The following is a 19,762-nucleotide window of genomic DNA, read 5'->3' on the forward strand; positions in this document are numbered from 1 at the left end:
CCCTAATCAGAACAGTCAACATCCTAGCTGTGGTAGGGTACAACACCCCCCCCCCCCCCCTAATCAGAACAGTCAACATCCCAGCTATGGTAGGGTACAACACACACCCCCTAAACAGAACAGTCAACATCCCAGCTGTGGTAGGGTACAACACACCCCCCCCCCTAATCAGAACAGTCAACATCCCAGCTATGGTAGGGTACAACACACCCACCCCCTAAACAGAACAGTCAACATCCCAGCTATGGTAGGGTACAACACACCCACCCCCTAAACAGAACAGTCAACATCCCTGCTATGGTAGGGTACAACACACACCCCCTAAACAGAACAGTCAACATCCCAGCTATGGTAGGGTACAACACCCCCCCCCCCCCCCCCCCCCTAATCAGAACAGTCAACATCCCAGCTATGGTAGGGTACAACACCCCCCCCCTAAACAGAACAGTCAACATCCCAGCTATGGTAGGGTACAACACACACCCCCCCCCCCCTAATCAGAACAGTCAACATCCCAGCTATGGTAGGGTACAACACACCCCCCCTAATCAGAACAGTCAACATCCCAGCTATGGTAGGGTACAACACACACCCCCCTAATCAGAACAGTCAACATCCCAGCTATGGTAGGGTACAACACACACCCCCTAAACAGAACAGTCAACATCCCAGCTATGGTAGGGTACAACACCCCCCCCCCCCCCTAATCAGAACAGTCAACATCCTAGCTGTGGTAGGCTAAGCTACAATACATCAAACTGCTTCTTTTTTTGTGTATGAAACTTTAAAACGTGTTCTGATTGAAGAGAGTTGTAGCAGAGGTAGCAGAGGCACCGCGACTTCCATTTACAGAGTACAGTATATAATAATAATAATAATAATAATAATAATAATAATTAGTCATTTAGCAGACGCTCTTATCCAGAGCGACTTACAGGAGCAATTAGGATTAAGTGCCTTGCACAAGGGCACAGACAGATTTTTCACCTAATCGGCTCGGGGATTAGAACCAGCGACCTTTCGGTTACTGGCACAACGCTCTTACCCACTAAGCTACCTGCCGCCTATATACATCAACGTTTCAATTTACATTAGCAACGGAATGTCATGTGCTGAGAGAGGGTTCGGGGGCTCAGGTCAAATTGACGGTAAATATTCCAGTATAGCCACTAGCCAGTAAAGGGATGTACAACGTCTACGCCAACGGATCTGACGGACCTTTGTTTGCGTAGCTCTCTTAAGTAGTTCTACATACTTTTGTGCGACCTAATTTTTGGAACATGATGCGACGGGAGCTCCATTTGCGTTGACTGTAAAAATCACAATGGAGAGCCCTTAAGCATGCTTTTTAACAAACTATTCAACTATGGAAGCAACTTTTCATCCTAACCATATTACACTCTTGAATAATGCAACAACTCACAGGCATGTGCAGACAATTTAAAGGGTTTATTTTGTGGGGGGGTGGGGGGGGGGCTCGTCATGCTACCCAGGGAAAAATAATTGCAGAACGAGCTCTATTTTGTTGGCTTCTGGTACATTCTAATGCCTTGATTCCATCTGAAATACACAGCTAAATGATTCTATACTTTAATGACTTTACTTCCCAGATTGGTCAAATTTAGTTGTGGGATTGAGTAGAAAGACATGACTTTACAATGACATTGACTGAAAATGTAGGAATTCAGTGTGTTGTTTTGGATATTATCTAGGCCTACATGATCTGGACTGTTTTTTAAGTAAGAACCTTTTTTTATACTATTTTTTTGTTATTTTACGCCCTTTTTCTCCCCAATTACGATCTTGTCTCATCACTGCAACTCCCCAATGGGCTTGGGAGAGGCGAAGGTCGAGTCATGCGTCCTCCGAAACATGACCCACCAAGCCACGCTTCTTAACACCCGCTCGCTTAACCCTGAAACCATTGGATGGGGAGTGTCGCTGCACAGCTATTTCCAGGTCTCTCCAGAGATGTTCAATCGTTTTCAAGTCCGGGCTCTGGCTGGGCTACTCAAGGACATTCAAAGACTTGTCCCAAAGCCACTCCTGCGTTGTCTAGGCTGTGTGCTTAGGGTCGTTGTCCTGTTGGAAGGTGAACTTTTGCCCCAGTCTGAGGTCCTGAGCACTCTTGGAGCAGGTTTTCATCAAGGATCTCTCTGTACTTTGCTCCGTTCATCTTTGCCTCGATCCTGACTTTTTAAATTAGCAAAATAAATCTTAAAACCTGTTTTCGCTTTGTCATTATGGGGTATTATGACGTATTCTAGAAAACAAACAAAAAAACTAATCCATTTTAGAATAAGGCCGTAACTGAACAAAGTGTGGAAAAAGTCAAGGGGTCTGAATACTTTCCAAAGGCACTGTGTGTGTGTGTGTGTGTGTGTGTGTGTGTGTGTGTGTGTGTGTGTGTATATATATATATATATATATGCAACATGCAACAATTTCCACCCACCCAATCACAATGAGTTTCTCCCCACAAAAGGGCTTTATTACAGACCGAAAATACTCCTCAGTTTCATCAGCTGTCCGGGTGGCTGGTCTCAGACGATCCCGCAGGTGAAAAAGCCAGATGTGGAGGTCCTGGGCTGGCGTTGTTACACGTGGTCTACGGATGTGAGGCCGGTTGGACGTACTGCCAAATTCTCTAAAACGAAATTGGAAGCGGCTTATGAACATTACAATTTCCTGCAACAGCTCTGGTGGACATTCCTGCAGTCAGCATCAACTTGAGGCATCTGCGGCATTGTGTTGTGTGATAAAACTGTAAATTTTAGTGGCCTTTTATTGTCCCCGGCACAAAGTGCACCTGTGTAATGATCGTGCTGTTTAATCAGCTTTTTGATATGCCACACATTTTACATTTACATTTTAGTCATTTAGCAGACACTCTTATCCAGAGCGACTTACAGTTAGTGAATACATATTTTTTTATACTGGCCCCCCGTGGGAATTGAACCCACAACCCTGGCGTTGCAAACGCCATGCTCTATCAACTGAGCTACATCCCTGCCGGCCATTCCCTCCCCTACCCTGGACGACGCTGGGCCAATTGTGCGCCGCCCATGAGTCTCCCGGTCGCGGCCGGGTGCGACAGAGGCTGGATTCGAACCAGGATCTCTAGTGGCACAGTTAGCACTGCGATGCAGTGCCTTAGACCACTGCGCCACTCAGGTGGATGGATTATCTGCGCCACCTGCGCCACTCAGGTGGATGGATTATCTTGGCAAAGGAGGAATGCTCACTAACAGGGATGCAAACACATTTGTGCAAAACATTTGAGAGAAGCTTTTTGTGCATATGGAACATTTCTGGGATTTTTTATTTCAGCTCATGAAACATGGGACCAACACTTTACATGTTGCGTTTTATATTTTTGTTCAGTATATATTTATAATAAAGAAAACACACTAAATAAGACGGGAAGCTATATTCAGGGTCACTGCCAATTCCACATTTACAGTGTGCAGTGGGATACTGGAGTGTTTGAGGTAGATATGTACATATAGGCAGGTATTAGGAGATGGTGACTGGTAGCAGCATAAGAGGTGTGTGTGTGTGTGTGTGTGTGTGTGCGCGTGTGCAGTGTAGGTGTTATAGGCGGATATACATGTAAACAGGGCTGGTATGTGTCTGGTAGCAGGAATATATAAATACTTACGGTAATATACTAATGGTAATGTATACATGTAAACAGGGCTGGTATGTGTCTGGTATCAGGAATATATAAATACTTACGGTAATATACTAATGGTAATATATACATGTAAACAGGGCTGGTATGTGTCTGGTAGCAGGAATATATAAATACTTACGGTAATATACTAATGGTAATGTATACATGTAAACAGGGCTGGTATGTGTCTGGTAGTAGGAATATATAAATACTTACGGTAATATACTAATGGTAATATATACATGTAATCGAGACCAGTAACAGGATTAAATAGATGGGTACTAATGGTAATGGCAAACAATAATACATGAACAGCAGCGTAGGTGTTAGGGGGTGCAGTTGTTAGACATTTAACAGACTTATGGCCAGGGAATAAAAGCTGTTTAGGAGTCCGTTGGTCTGTGCCTTGATGCACCGGTACCATCTGCTGGACGGGACCATGGAGAACAGTCCATTTCTCGGGTGTCTGGAGTATTTGGCAATTTTTCAGGCCTTTATCAGACACCGCTTGGCATGTACATCCTGGATGGCTGGGAGCTCTTCCCCCATTGATGCGCTGGGCCGTCCGCACCACCTTCTGTAGGGCCTTCCGGTCGAGGGCGGTGCAGTTGCCATACCAGACGGTGATACAACCAGTCAGGATGCTCCCGATGGCGCAGCTGTAAAAGTTCCTAAGGATCTGAGGGGCCATGCCAAATCGTTTCAGCCTCCTGAGGAAGAAGAGGCACCGCCGTGCCTTTATTAGGATTGTGCTGGTGTGAGAGGACCATGATACGTCCTCAGTGACCCTCTCCACTGCGGCCCTGTTGATGTGGATGGGTGGGTGCACCCGCCCCTGTTTCCTGAAGTCCACGATCAGCTCCTTGGTCTTGCTTACGTTGAGGGAGAGACTGCCAGTCATTCCTGACTGACTGTCATTCCTGTAGGCTGTCTCATCGCCGTTGGTGATCAGGCGACCACCCTGGTGTTGTCAGCAAACTTGAACATGGAGTTGGAGTCATTGCGTGGCCGTACAGTCGTGGGTGAAAAGGGAGTATAGGAGGGGGCTAAGCACCCACCCCTGGGGGTCCCCCGTGTTGAGGGTCAGCATGGCGTAGGTGTTGTTGCCTACTCTTACCACCGAGGGTCGGTCCGTCAGGAAGTCCAGGATCCAGTTGCAGAGGGTGGTGTTCTGTCCCAGGGTCCCGAGCTTGGAGGGCGCTATGGTGTTGAATGCTGAGCGGTAGTCAATGAACGTCATCCTCACATAGGTATTCATTTTTTTCTAGGTGGGGCAGAGTGGAGTGCAATTGAGATTTGCGTCGTCTGTGGATCTGTTGGGGCGGTATGCAAATTCACGCCCTGGAATACCGTCCAGACCAATCAATCAATCCCTGGGTGGGACTTTGAGGGAAGGCGGTAGATTACTAATCTGGTCAGAAAAACGAGTCTAGTCTAATCTTTCAATTTAATTTATTCTGGCAAAAACTAAATATAGTATTTTCAATTTAGTTTATTGTAGCATAAACCTAAGAAAAAAAGCTTGTGTTCTGTCAAGTAAACATGGATTCCCTGTGAGAAACAATATAGAATTGCAGGAAAATGTTTTTATTTTTTATTCAGGGGATAATTTTGTTCAGTGCAAGTATCATGACATTTAGCTTTTTATAAAATTCAATCGGTTGATCACATTATGGACCAGAATGTGTCTCTCTCTCCACTACCTATTGTTCCTGCAGTAAGGATTCAAAATCTTCATAGAATGTTTTCATCATTCATTTGCATATAATCCACGAAAAGCAGTTGTAGCCTACCAGTATGCAAATTGGGGAGCCGAATGAACGGCCCTCTCCCCGATTCGGTTCCGTTCGCCTAACCGATCCTTTCAAAAAGAGCCGTTTGTTTGTTTGCGAACAACCAATCACTAGGCTAACACTGAAGAGTCACTTTAGCGGTCACTGTCAAGTCTCGACATGGGCTTTGAATCCTAGGAAAAATACAAACTATCTTTGGTTAACGTGTCCTGGTTACGATACCGTGGACTGATTGTACAAAATATTAGGAACACCTCCCTAATATTGAGTTGCACTCCCTTCTGCCCTCAGAACAGCCTCAATTCGTCAGGGCATGGAGTGTTGGGCCCAACGAGACAATTCTGTTTACACTGTCCTGCTTGGAGGGGGACAACTGTCGGGAGACTGTCTTGTTACCTCAGGAGGTAGTGGTCGTGACATGAGACATTTTCAGCTTTGCGTTACAGTAATATGTCTATTCTCTGGGGAGAAAATGTGATGGCTCTCAAGAATATCCTTCAACTTTCGTCAATGTAGGGCTCGGCGATAAGGCTCAAATATAATATCACGGTATTTACAATAAAAATGGATGGTATTTGACGGTATTTTATGTTTTTTGAATAATACAAGTTAAAAATGTGCTTTATGAGTAGTGCGTGACCCTAGGGTGGCAACACATACATTCTATGTGATTTCAATGGGTCCTTCTCCATTCTGATTTTGTTTTATACTGTTCATCAATTTCTGCATTTCCTGCACTCATTTCAGATAATTTCCAGACTGCCACATAGGACTGCACGATATATAGGCCTTATTTTTAACCAAATGTTGCAATTGCGATTTAGAGCACAACACTTGGGTGAACTGGGTGGCGCAGTGGTCTAAGGCTGTGCCACTAGAGATCCTAGTTCGAATCCAGGCTCTGTCGTAGCCGGCCGCGACCGGGAGACCCATAGAGCGGCGCACAATTGGCCCAGCGTCGTCCAGGGTAGGGGAGGTGAATGGCCGGCAGGGATGTAGCTCAGTTGGTAGAGCATGGTGTTTGCAACGATTCCCACGGGGGGCCAGTATGAAAAGTAAAAAAATAATGTATGCACTCACTAACTGTAAGTTGCTCTGGATAAGAGCGTCTGCTAAAATTACTAAATAAATAATAATAATAAATAACTGTTGGAACCATGGAAATGTAATTATTATTCTAATTCTACAGTTAGAATATAATAGTGGGCACTTTGGTATTTTATTAGGATCCCCATTAGCTGTTGCAAAAGCAGCAGCTACTCTTCCTGGGGTCCACACAAAACATGAAACATTACATAATACAGAACATGAATAGACAAGAACAGCTCAAGGACAGGACTACATCAAACAGTTTTTTAAAGGAACACTTCAAATCACATTTGTTTTGTCACATACACGTGTTTATCAGATGTTATAGCGGGTGTAGTGAAATGCTTGTGCTTCTAGCTCCGACAGTGCAGTAATATCTAACAAGTAGTATCTAACAATTTCACAACATATACCCAATACACACACAACTAGTAAGGAATGGAATTTAAGAATATATACATATATGGACAAGCAATGACAGAGCGGCATGGACTAAGATACAGTAGAATATTATAGAATAGAATGCAGTATATACATATGAGATGAGTAGTGCAAGATATGTAAACATTATTAAAGTGACTAGTGTTCCATTTCTTAAAGTGGCCAGTGATTTCAATAGGCAGCAGCAGCCTCTAATGTGCTAGTGATGGCTATTTAACAATCTGATGGCCTTGAGATAGAAGCTGTTTTTCATTCTCTCGGTCCCAGCTTTGATGCACCTGTACTGACCTCGCCTTCTGGATGATAGCGGGGTGAACAGGCAGTGGCTCGGGTGGTTGATGTTCTTGATTATATTTTTGGCCTTCCTGTGACATCGGGTGCTGTATGTGTCTTAGAGGGCGGGTAGTTTGCCCCCGATAATGCGTTCAGCAGACCGCACCACCCTCTGGAGAGCCCTGCGGTTGCGGGTGGTGCAGTTGCCGTACCAGGCGGTGATACAGCCCGACAGGATGCTCTCAATTGTGCATCTGTAAAAGTTTGTGAGGGTTTTAGGTGCCAAGCCGAATTTGTTCAGCCTCCTGAGGTTGAAGAGGCTCTGTTGCACCTTCTTCACCACACTGTCTGCGTGGGTTGACCATTTTCAGTTTGTCGGTAATGTGTATGCCAAGGAACTTGAAGCTTTCCAGCTTCTCCACTGCGGTCCCGTCGATGTGGATAGGGGGGTGCACCCTCTGCTGTTTCCTGAAGTCCACGATCATCTCCTTTTTGTTTTGTTGACGTAGCCTGCATATCAATACATACACACAAACTATCTAGGTCAAAACTTTGAATAGTGTTTGACATGACAACGAATGAAAAATGCCAGGGAATAATTATTGTGACAGGATAGGAACCAAATTGTTTATAAGTGTTTCCTAGGGGACCCTATAATCTTTGGCTACATTGAATGTTTTCTCTTAGCAACTTAATGTAGCTAACATATTATTGCTTCATGTATTCCTCTTTGATTTAGAAGATACTGTTGCACAAACAACATGCAGATTCAGGTCTACACCGTCCCTGGTATGATCAGGCTGTATAGCTAATTAAGTTAGCTCTGACTCAGTACATTTATTAGCTAGCTAGCGATTTTAGAATTAGCGGCTAACAAGATTTTAGGGCCAACTTGCTAAGACAAGACAAACTTGCTGTTTGCGGATGTAAGAAACACTAACTAATAGTGTAATTATTATATAACGCTAGTGGATTTATACTAGGAAGCAAAGTCAAAACCGCATCGTTGTCATCAACTTTGTTGCATGTGCTGCATTGACCATGGGAGGGGAGGGAGAGAGGGAACAAACGGCGTACCACCTTTTTAACAAACCAAACATTCAAATACCGTTGTAGAAGGTAAAGTAAAAACCCAAACTGGTCCGTGCATCACTACCGGTATATCGTAAAATACGGTATACCGCCCAGCCCTACGTCAATGTAAAAAGGTTCATATTGTCTTTGGAGAGCTTATGGAAGGTGGTGGTGCTTATGTTTGTCCTATTGTCACACGCACTTTAATGAAGCACTCACTTTTGATGAAGCATGTCAGTAGTACAGCTGTCTGATGTATGAGTGTTGCTACAGCTGTCTGTTGTATGAGTGTCGCTACAGCTGTCTGTTGTATGAGTGTCGCTACAGCTGTCTGATGTATGAGTGTTGCTACAGCTGTCTGATGTATGAGTGTTGCTACAGCTGTCTGATGTATGAGTGTCGCTACAGCTGTCTGATGTATGAGTGTCGCTACAGCTGTCTGATGTATGAGTGTTGCTACAGCTGTCTGTTGTATGAGTGTCGCTACAGCTGTCTGATGTATGAGTGTCGCTACAGCTGTCTGATGTATGAGTGTCGCTACAGCTGTCTGATGTATGAGTGTCGCTACAGCTGTCTGATGTATGAGTGTTGCTACAGCTGTCTGTTGTATGAGTGTCGCTACAGCTGTCTGATGTATGAGTGTTGCTACAGCTGTCTGATATATGAGTGTTGCTACAGCTGTCTGTTGTATGAGTGTCGCTACAGCTGTCTGTTGTATGAGTGTCGCTACAGCTGTCTGTTGTATGAGTGTCGCTACAGCTGTCTGTCTGTATGAGTGTTGCTACAGCTGTCTGATGTATGAGTGTTGCTACAGCTGTCTGTTGTATGAGTGTCGCTACAGCTGTCTGTTGTATGAGTGTCGCTACAGCTGTCTGTTGTATGAGTGTCGCTACAGCTGTCTGATGTATGAGTGTTGCTACAGCTGTCTGTTGTATGAGTGTCGCTACAGCTGTCTGATGTATGAGTGTCGCTTGTGAATGACGATGCATTCAGTTCTGAGTATTCTCTCTCTTTCTGTTCCCAGACGGTGATGGAAAAATTCAAGGATTCGCCGTTTATGGCCAATATCATCTCATCTTACATGAAGTCGGTCAATGAAGATCTATTCACTACACACGCTGTGGGAGAACTGCTTTGGGGCTACGAGGACGGCCTTCTCAAAGCTCTGAAATTACTGCAGCCTACATTAGATGATGTGTTTGGACTCTTCTACAAGGTTTGGTTCTCACTCACTACCCAATATGGACTGTATGATTGGTTGTGATATGTTGATTAGTGTTAGGTATTTGGTTGTGATATGTTGATTGGTGTTAGGTATTTGGTTGTGATGTGTTGATTGGTGTTAGGTATTTGGTTGTGATATGTTGATTGGTGTTAGGTATTTGGTTGTGATATGTTGATTGGTGTTAGGTATTTGGTTGTGATATGTTGATTAGTGTTAGGTATTTGGTTGTGATATGTTGATTAGTGTTAGGTATTTGTATTTGTGCGTTTTTAAGTGGTTGGTTATTTAAGTGCTGTAGTAATATAACGTTTTGTAACTGTAGTCACTTCATAAAGAAAGTATAGACTTAGATCTAGGAAAGCCTTGCCATGTGAATAGATCTAGGAAAGCCTTGCCATGTGAATAGATCTAGGAAAGCCTTGCCATGTGAATAGATCTATGAAAGCCTTGCCATGTGAATAGATCTATGAAAGCCTTGCCATGTGAATAGATCTAGGAAAGCCTTGCCATGTGAATAGATCTAGGAAAGCCTTGCCATGTGAATTAGAGAACATTGTTTCAGATACAACACACAGTCTATGATTTTGTTTCTCCAGTGTTCTGTTTTGATGATGAAATCATGAAGAAGCGACAGTTTCATGGTGGTTCTGTTTTTGTATTTCAGCAAAATGCTACAGATGATGGCGACTATGTGTTTCTGACCGGTCAACAGAGTTACAAGGACTTTGCCATTATAGATCAGTGGAAGGGTCAAAGGTAAGGGTTCTATAGAACATTCCACCACATAATATGTTATAAACATATAAATACAATGCTTTTAGGCCTCCTATTGTCAAGGATGACAATAAATTCAAACTAATTTAATCTGTAATCTAATTGTTCGGTTTGTGTAACTGATATAATTTAGATGGGTGTTTTTCTGTTTCAATATTATCTTAGCCTCGTCAAACCAACCTGATCTCACAATCTCACATTCTGTTTTACTTAAGGTGGATATTATCTAGATTTCACAGAAGGCGAATACAGTCAGAACCCATTTTGAAGTGGTAGCAATGGTGTAACAGCGATAACGATGTGTGTTCTCTCTGTTTGCAGCTCTCTGAATTGGTGGACCACAGATGAGTGTAACATGATCAATGGAACCAATGGGGCCTCCTTTCATCCAATCATCACCAAGAACGAGACCCTCTACATGTTTTCCTCTGACCTCTGCAGGTTGGTTTGGGTCCAAACTCCCATGTCTCTGTGTCATGGGAGCTTCCTCTACCATTACATCCTTAGCGTCATGTGACAGTTTATTTTCAGCGTTTGTCATCACGTGTTACTATTATTTAGCCCGTTTTTGAAGTCAAAATACATTTAACTAAAATGTATGCGTTGAGTATAGGGCTGTTGCGTTGACCGTATTACCGGCAGTCACGAGTCATGGCCGCAGTCAAATTCCACGTGACCATTTAGTAATTAGGCTTCTCCAAGCTCTGATGCTACTGATGGTCATTAGTAGCCTACCAAACTTGCTAACTGCATGATGCTGCCCCCACCATGCTTCACCGTAGGGATGGTGCCAGGTTTCCGCCAGACGTGACGCTTGGCATTCCGGCCAAAGAGTTCAATCTTGGTTTCATCAGACCAGAGAATCTTGTTTCTCATGGTCTGAGAGTCCTTTAGGTGCCTTTTGGCAAACTCCAATCGTGCTGTCATGTGCTTTTTACTGAGGCGTGGCTTCCGTCTGGCCACTCTACAATAAAGGCCTGATTGATGGAGTGCTGCAGAGATGGTTGTCCTTCTGGAAGGTTCTCTCATCTCCACAGGGGAACTCTGGAGCTCTGTCAGAGTGACCATCGGGTTCTTGGTCACCTCTCTGACCAAGGCCCTTCTCCCCTGATTGCTCAGTTTGGCCGGGCTGCCAGCTCTAGGAAGAGTCTTGGTGGTTCCAAACGTCTTCCATTTAAGAATGATGGAGGCCACTGTGTTCTTGGGGGGGCCTCAATCCTTCCCCAGATCTGTGCCTCGACACAATCCTGTCCTGGAGCTCTCTGACAATTCCTTCGACCTCATAGCTTGGTTTTTGCTCTGACATGCACTGTCAACTGTGGGACCTTATATAGACAGGTGTGTGCCTTTCCAAATCATGTCCAATCAATTGAATTGACCGCAGGTGGACTCCAATCAAGTTGTAGAAACATCTCAAGGATGATCAATGGAAACAGGATGCACCTGAGCTCAATTTGGAGTCTCATAGCAAAGGGTCTGAATACTTATGTAAATAAGCTATTTCTGTTATTATTTTTTACAAGTTTGCCAACATTTCTAAAAACTTGTTTTCGCTATGTCATTATGGAGTATTGTGTGTAGATTGAGGAACATTTTTTATTTAATCAATTTTAGAATAAGGCTGTAACGTAACAAAATGTGTAAAAGGTCAAGGGGTCTTTAGTACTTTCCGCACTCCCTCAAATTGTTTGGAAAAAATATCCTTTCTATTTTATTCAGCTATGTTCAAATTGTATTCTTCATACTATAAAATAATGCCACGGAATTCTAAGCACATCCTGTCTGCTATCACATTCCAAGATGGAGAGGTCCCACTGTAATTGCAGAACCCAGAACAAAATCTTGCATGCGTTGGCTAGCTTGCTACTCCATTTGTTTTTTTTGAACATTTTATGTATCTTGTCTTTCACAATAGATTTATCTAACCCTTTTCCTTCTCCGTTCCTTGGTCCTCTTTGTCAGATCTATCTATGCCATCTATGAGGAGGAGAGCATTGTGATGGGCGTCCCAGCTTACAGGTTCTCTCCACCCAGCAATGTGTTTGCCAACACAACAGAGAACGCTGGTTTCTGTTCCCCAGCAGGGAACTGTCTGGGCTCTGGCGTGCTCCAAGTCAGTGCCTGCAAACAAGGTAATAATAATATCATATATTTTCTATTTTATTTCCAATATTTGATATATGCCACTTGGCACTCAATTTTATACAAACGTTGAGTGCATACATTTTTATGTGATCCCTGCCTGAGTTGAACCCACAACCTTGGCGGTACTAGTCTATGCCAACTGTAGCCATATGGTTTCAAAACATAATCTGTCTGAGGTCCATTATCAACTCAACGAGGGGGGAAAAAAGACATTTCATTAATCTCATATTTCACATCCTAGATGCTCCGATTGTCATGTCTTCTCCACACTTCTACCAGGCAGATGAGAAGTTTGTCAAAGACGTCTTCGGCATGAAACCTAACAAGAAGCAACACGAGACCATCATCGATATCAACCCGGTATGTAAACTGAACAAAAAATTATAAATGCAACAATTTCAAAGATTTTACTGAGTTTTACAGTTCCTATATAGAAATCAGTCAGAACATAGGCCCTAATTTATCGATTTTCACATGAATGGGAATACAGATATGAATATGTTGGTCACAGATACTTTTTTTTTTTTTTAAGTAGGGGCGTGGATCAAAAAACCAGTCAGTATCTGGTGTGACCACCATTTTGCTTCATGCAGCGCGACACATCTCCTTCACATAGAGTTGATCAGGCTGTTGATTGTGGCCTGTGGAATGTTGTCCCACTCCTCTTCAATGGCTGTGCGAAGTTGCTGGATATTGACGGGAACTGGAACACGCTGTTGTACATGTGAATCCAGAGCCTCCCAAACATGCTCAATTTTTTATTTTATTTTATTTATTTCACCTTTATTTAACCAGGTAAGCCAGTTGAGAACAAGTTCTCATTTACAACTGCGACCTGGCCAAGATAAAGCAAAGCAGTGCGATTAAAAACAACAACACAGAGTTACATATGGGGTAAAACAAAACATAAAGTAAGAAATACCACAGAAAATATATATACAGTGTGTGCAAATGTAGCAAGTTATGGAGGTAAGGCAATAAATAGGCTATAGTGCAAAATAATTACAATTAGTATTAACACTGGAATGCTAGATGTGCAAGAGATGATGTGCAAATAGAGATTCTGGGGTGCAAAAGAGCAAAATAAATAACAATATAGGGATGAGGTAGTTGGGTGGGCTAATTTCAGATGGGCTGTGTACAGGTGCAGTGATCGGTAAGGTGCTCTGACAACTGATGCTTAAAGTTAGTGAGGGAGATAAGAGTCTCCAGCTTCAGAGATTTTTGCAATTCGTTCCAGTCATTGGCAGCAGAGAACTGGAAGGAATGGCAGCCAAAGGAGGTGTTGGCTTTGGGAATGACCAGTGAGATATACCTGCTGGAGCGCAGACTACGGGTGGGTGCTGCTATGGTGACCAATGAGCTAAGATAAGGTGGGGATTTGCCTAGCAGTGATTTATAGATGGCCTGGAGCCAGTGGGTTTGACGACGAACATGTAGTGAGGACCAGCCAACAACAGCGTACAGGTCACAGTGGTGGGTAGTGTATGGGGCTTTGGAGACAAAACGGATGGCACTGTGATAGACTACATCCAATTTGCTGAGTAGAGTGTTGGAGGCTATTTTGTAAATGACATCGCCGAAGTCAAGGATCGGTAGGATAGTCAGTTTTACGAGGGCATGTTTGGCAGCATGAGTGAAGGAGGCTTTTTTGCGAAATAGGAAGCCGATTCTAGATTTAACTTTGGATTGGAGATTCTTAATGTGAGTCTGGAAGGAGAGTTTACAGTCTAACCAGACACCTAGGTATTTGTAGTTGTCCACAGTGGCGGTTCTAGACACATTTTACTAGGGGGGCCAAGGAGGGGCCAGTGTTTAATCAGGGGGGCACACATAAAAAAACTGGCAACACATGATATTCAAAGATTATAAACTTTATTTTACTTTAAAATCATATGACATTTATTATAACACGTATTTTGTACAAGAGTGCAGATGCAAGAGAGATAGTGCCATAAAAATGAAAAAATAAATAAATATAAAAAAAATTAAAAGTACAGGGTACAAATACAGGGTTCATATTCAATGTGAACAAAACTCCAGGATACAACAAAGGGTACAACAATGTGCCATTTCCTATTTATGGAAGCCCCACTACTGTGGACAGTTGATTCCACATTTTGTTTTAAGAAAGAAAACTTTCTGAGTGATTTATAAACAAAACACACTACCCTGTATCCATTTAGGTAAAATAAACCAAATCAGAAAAGAAATTCAATTCAAAGAGGCTTTACTAGCATGACCATATTGACATACAGTATTGCTAAAGCACATAAACAGGGAAACGTGTTACACATTAACATCCAGTAGTCCAATAGGATGCAGACAATAAACATTAAGTTAACATTCGTTTAAAAGCAACAATCATGTCAACACAATGTAGCAATATGAACAACACTGATGGATATCAGCAACAACATGAAAACAATAATATTACAGGTGTCTGTGTGTGTGTGTGTGTGTGTCTGTGTCTTTGTGTACTTCAGTTCTAACAGCTCTTTGATAATCCCTCCATGCGATCATTGCACACTTGTGTCGTTCAGACTTTGCATGTAGTGAAAACCCTGCATTTCTCATAGTTGCCTTTTTCCAGTTTGTAAAACCAGGTGTTGAAACAAAAACGGTGTCTGGGGCATTTGGTGTGCTAAAATGTCTACATGCATAGCAACATGTAGAGTCCGTCATTACAGAATACTCAAGCCATGGATGAGTAGTGTACCAGTTTGGTCTGAAGCTTCGTCTTCTGTCCCCCATCAGTGTGGTTGGGAATATCTTCAAGTTCGGCTGTACTGGTACGTCATACTTAGACTTGCTGATATCTGAAGAAGATGGACAGTAAACATAGGGCACAACTACAACATTTATTTACTGTATATCTGCATGTATTTCAAAATGTAGGCAAAGTATTTACTTTAAAAAAAAAACAGAGCCATATTGACACAAAAAAGAATTAACAGCAGAAAGCAGCATTTTAAGGACACCCAGCAGGCCTACCATTACATTGTAATTGCATTGCTTTGCAAATAGTAAGAACCTTCCTCATCACAAACCTGATGGTGCAGTACTTGATCCACATGGATCCACTTGCTGTCCCTCTGGCTGTTCATCTCTCTGTCCCTGTATGCTTTCTTCTTCATGCTTCTCACCCTCTTCTTCATTCTCCTCGCCCTCTTCTTCATTCTCCTCACCCTCTTCTTCATCCTCCTCACCCTCTTCTTCATCCTCCTCACCCTCTGGAATTTCCCTCTCTTTGTCAGACCCCTCACTTTCATCACATGCTGGCTCTCCCTCTTCCTCAACTTTCTCAAAACCTCGATTTGTTTCTCTCACTTTTTTGTTTGCTGGGGCAAAAAATGACTTTATGTCCCTTCCTCGTTTCATGATAACTATTAGAAGAAGAAAAAACGTAGGGGCATGCATTACATTTTGTTACCTAACCATCCCTCCCTACTTAACACTGGCAGATAACCTGTTGATTATTTTACTAAAAATGTATTTGTTATCGCGATGCAACAGCCAAGACGGATGAAGTTACGTGGTTAACATCACAACATTGTGTAGACCTAGCAAGGATAGCCTACTAACATTTGGATATTTGCTTCTGCTTCGATGAGTTTGCTTAGATATGATTACATTTCTAAACAAATCGAGACCAGACATTTAAAAACTTGATTTGATTTATGTGTGAGGAACAAAAGGAACATGTAGGCTATGTGCAAGAACAACAAGTCACTTATGATATTAAATCGTTTTTTTTTTTGGGTGCGCCACTCTAATTTACCCGTGTAGAACGTTGCCGTGTAGAGCGTTGCATTAGTTCCGCTTTTGGCGCTCGCGTGTAAAATAGTTATAAATTCATAATTTTTTATTTGGTCAGCACGGGGGGGCCACAGGGGTGGCCAGGGACATTTCCAGGGAGGCACGGGCCTCCCCCGGCCTCCGTGTAAAACCGCCACTGAACCCTGTGGCACCCCCGCTGCTGGCACCCGCCCACCCGACTAGAATCACCACTCTCGACGGGTCTGACCTAGAGTCTCTAGGTCAGACCCGTCGAGAGTGGTGATTCTAGTCGGGTGGGCGGGTGCCAGCAGCGTTCGATTGAAGAGCATGCATTTAGTTTTACTAGTGTTTAAGAGCAGTTGGAGGCTACTGAAGGAGTGTTGTATGGCATTGAAGCTCGTTTGGAGGTTTGTTAACACAGTGTCCAATGAAGGGCCAGATGTATACAAAATGGTGTCGTCTGCGTAGAGGTGGATCTGAGAGTCACCAGCAGCAAGAGCGACATCATTGATATACACGGAGAAAAGTGTCGGCCCAAGAATTGAACCCTGTGGCACCCCCATAGAGACTGCCATAGGTCCAGACAACAGGCCCTCAGATTTGACACACTGAACTCTATCTGAGAAGTAGTTGGTGAACCAGGCGAGGCAGTCATTTGAGAAACCAAGGCTATTTAGTCTGCCAATAAGAATGCGGTGGTTGACAGAGTCGAAAGCCTTGGCCAGGTCGGTGAAGACGGCTGCACAGTACTGTCTATTATCGATCGCGGTTATAATATCGTTTAGGACCTTGAGCGTGGCTGAAGTGCACCCATGACCAGCTCGGAAACCGGATTGCATAGCGGAGAAGGTACGGTGGGATTCGAAATGGTCGGTGATCTGTTTGTTAACTTGGCTTTCAAATACTTTCGAAAGGCAGGGCAGGATGGATATAGGTCTGTAACAGTTTGGATCTAGAGCAGGGGTGTCAAACTCATTTTAGCTCAGGGGCCACATGGAGGAAAATCTATTCCCAAGTGGGCCGGACCGGAAAAATCATGGTATATATAACTTAAAAACAACAACTTCAGATTGTTTTCTTTGTTTTAATACGATCAACATACAACATAAAGCTGGAGCCTGAGGACAGTGTGTCCAAAATAGTACAAGCACAACATCACTATTAATCATAAAACACGTCAAGTTTATTTGAAAATTCTAAAGAAAAAGAACACAAACACACAATGCCTCAGTGATTAACAGAACTGTTTCACAGATCACATAACTATATCAGGGGGTCATTTCTCAGGCAGAAATGTAGATAAAAAGAATGAAATCCTGTTCCCCAAACAAGTGCAAGAACCACAGAGTCAAGAATAGGTTAAATATACAAATATAATAAAATCAATTAAAAACAATAGCACATCAACATAAAAACATATAAACATAAAGCTGGAGCCTGAGGACAGTGTGTCCAAAAGCACAACATCACTATTAATCATAAAACACCAAGTTATTTGAAAGTTCTGAGGACAAAGAACACACAAACACACAATGCCTCAGTGATTCACAGAAGTATATCACAGATCACATAACTATATCAGGGTGTCTCATGTAGCACTTTAAGTGGGGTTGCATAGTTTATTTGACTCCTGATACCTGGCATCTTTTAGCTTTCACCAATATCAGGCGTCACATCCTGAGTGGCAGCCAACTTCAGGATGTGATTCAAGTGCTTGTCGTGAGCCTTGAGCGCAGCTTTGTTTTATTTATGCTCATTACAGAGAGAACTTGCTCACAAAGATACAGTGAGGGAAAAAAGTATTTGATCCCCTGCTGATTTTGTACGTTTGCCCACTGACAAAGAAATGATAAGTCTATAATTTTAATGGTAGGTTTATTTGAACAGTCAGAGACAGAATAACAACAACAAAAATCCAGAAAAACACATGTCAAAAATGTTATAAATTGATTTGCATTTTAATGAGGGAAATAAGTATTTGACCCCCTCTCAAATCAGAAAGATTCCTGGCTCCCAGGTGTCTTTTATACAGGTAACGAGCTGAGATTAGGAGCACACTCTTAAAGGGAGTGCTCCTAATCTCAGTTTGTTACCTGTATAAAAGACACCTGTCCACAGAAGCAATCAATCAATCAGATTCCAAACTCTCCACCATGGCTAAGACCAAAGAGCTCTCCAAGGATGTCAGGGACAAGATTGTAGACCTACACAAGGCTGGAATGGGCTACAAGACTATCGCCAAGCAGCTTGGTGAGAAGGTGACAACAGTTGGTGCGATTATTCGCAAATGGAAGAAACACAAAATAACTGTCAATCTCCCTCGGCCTGGGGCTCTATGCAAGATCTCACCTTGTGGAGTTGCAATGATCATGAGAACGGTGAGGAATCAGTCCAGAACTACACGGGAGGATCTTGTCAATGATCTCAAGGCAGCTGGGACCATAGTCACCAAGAAAACAATTGGTAACACACTACGCCGTGAAGGACTGAAATCCTGCAGCGCCCGCAAGGTCCACCTGCTCAAGAAATGACATATAAAGGCCCGTCTGAAGTTTGCCAATTAACATCTGAATGATTCAGAGGACAACTGGGTGAAAGAGTTGTGGTCAGATGAGACCAAATTTGAGCTCTTTGGCATCAACTCAACTCGCTGTGTTTGGAGGAGGAGGAATGCTGCCTATGACCCAAAGAACACCATCCCCACCGTCAAACATGGAGGTGGAAACATTACGCTTTGGGGGTGTTTTTCTGCTAAGGGGACAGGACAACTTCATCGCATCAAAGGGATGATGGACGGGGCCATGTACTGTCAAATTTTGGGAGAGAACCTCCTTCCCTCAGCCAGGGCATTGAAATTGGGTCGTGGATGGGTATTCCAGCATGACAATGACCCAAAACACACGGCCAAGGCAACAAAGGAGTGGCTCAAGAAGCAGCACATTAAGGTCCTGGAGTGGCCTAGCCAGTCTCCAGACCTTAATCCCATAGAAAATATGTGGAGGGAGCTGAAAGTTCGAGTTGCCAAACGTCAGCCTCGAACCTTAATGACTTGGAGAAGATCTGCAAAGAGGAGTGGGACAAAATCCCTCCTGAGATGTGTGCAAACCTGGTGGCCAACTACAAGAAACGTCTGACCTCTGTGATTGCCAACAAGGGTTTTGCCACCAAGTACTAAGTCATGTTTTGCAGAGGGGTCAAATACATATTTCCCTCATTAAAATGCAAATCAATTCATAACATTTTTGACATGCGTTTTTCTGGATTTTTTTGTTGTTATTCTGTCTCTCACTGTTCAAATAAACCTACCATTAAAATTATAGACTGATCATTTCTTTGTCAGTGGGCAAACGTACAAAATCAGCAGAGGATCAAATACTTTTTTCCCTCACTGTATGTGGTTCCAAACATGCACAACAGTTTTGCAGCGAGGGCTGTCAAGTTGGGGTAACCTGGCAAGAGATTCTGATTAAATGTGTCCAAGCCAGCTGCGGC

General features: G+C 43.1%; 1 protein-coding gene across 1 annotated transcript in view; it reads left to right on the forward strand.

The window, feature by feature from the left end:
* Positions 1-19,762, forward strand: part of scarb2c (scavenger receptor class B, member 2c) — a 51,760-nt gene that overhangs the window by 2,026 nt on the left and 29,972 nt on the right. The window contains exons 4-8 of the mRNA XM_084170252.1: positions 9,371-9,562; positions 10,236-10,327; positions 10,667-10,786; positions 12,308-12,477; positions 12,732-12,850. Of these exons, the coding sequence (XP_084026378.1) occupies positions 9,371-9,562; positions 10,236-10,327; positions 10,667-10,786; positions 12,308-12,477; positions 12,732-12,850 (693 nt within the window). The remainder of the gene's footprint in view (positions 1-9,370; positions 9,563-10,235; positions 10,328-10,666; positions 10,787-12,307; positions 12,478-12,731; positions 12,851-19,762) is intronic.

This window comes from Coregonus lavaretus (genome assembly GCF_964263955.1).
Source record: "Coregonus lavaretus genome assembly, chromosome: 10".
Classification (NCBI taxonomy): domain Eukaryota; kingdom Metazoa; phylum Chordata; class Actinopteri; order Salmoniformes; family Salmonidae; genus Coregonus; species Coregonus lavaretus.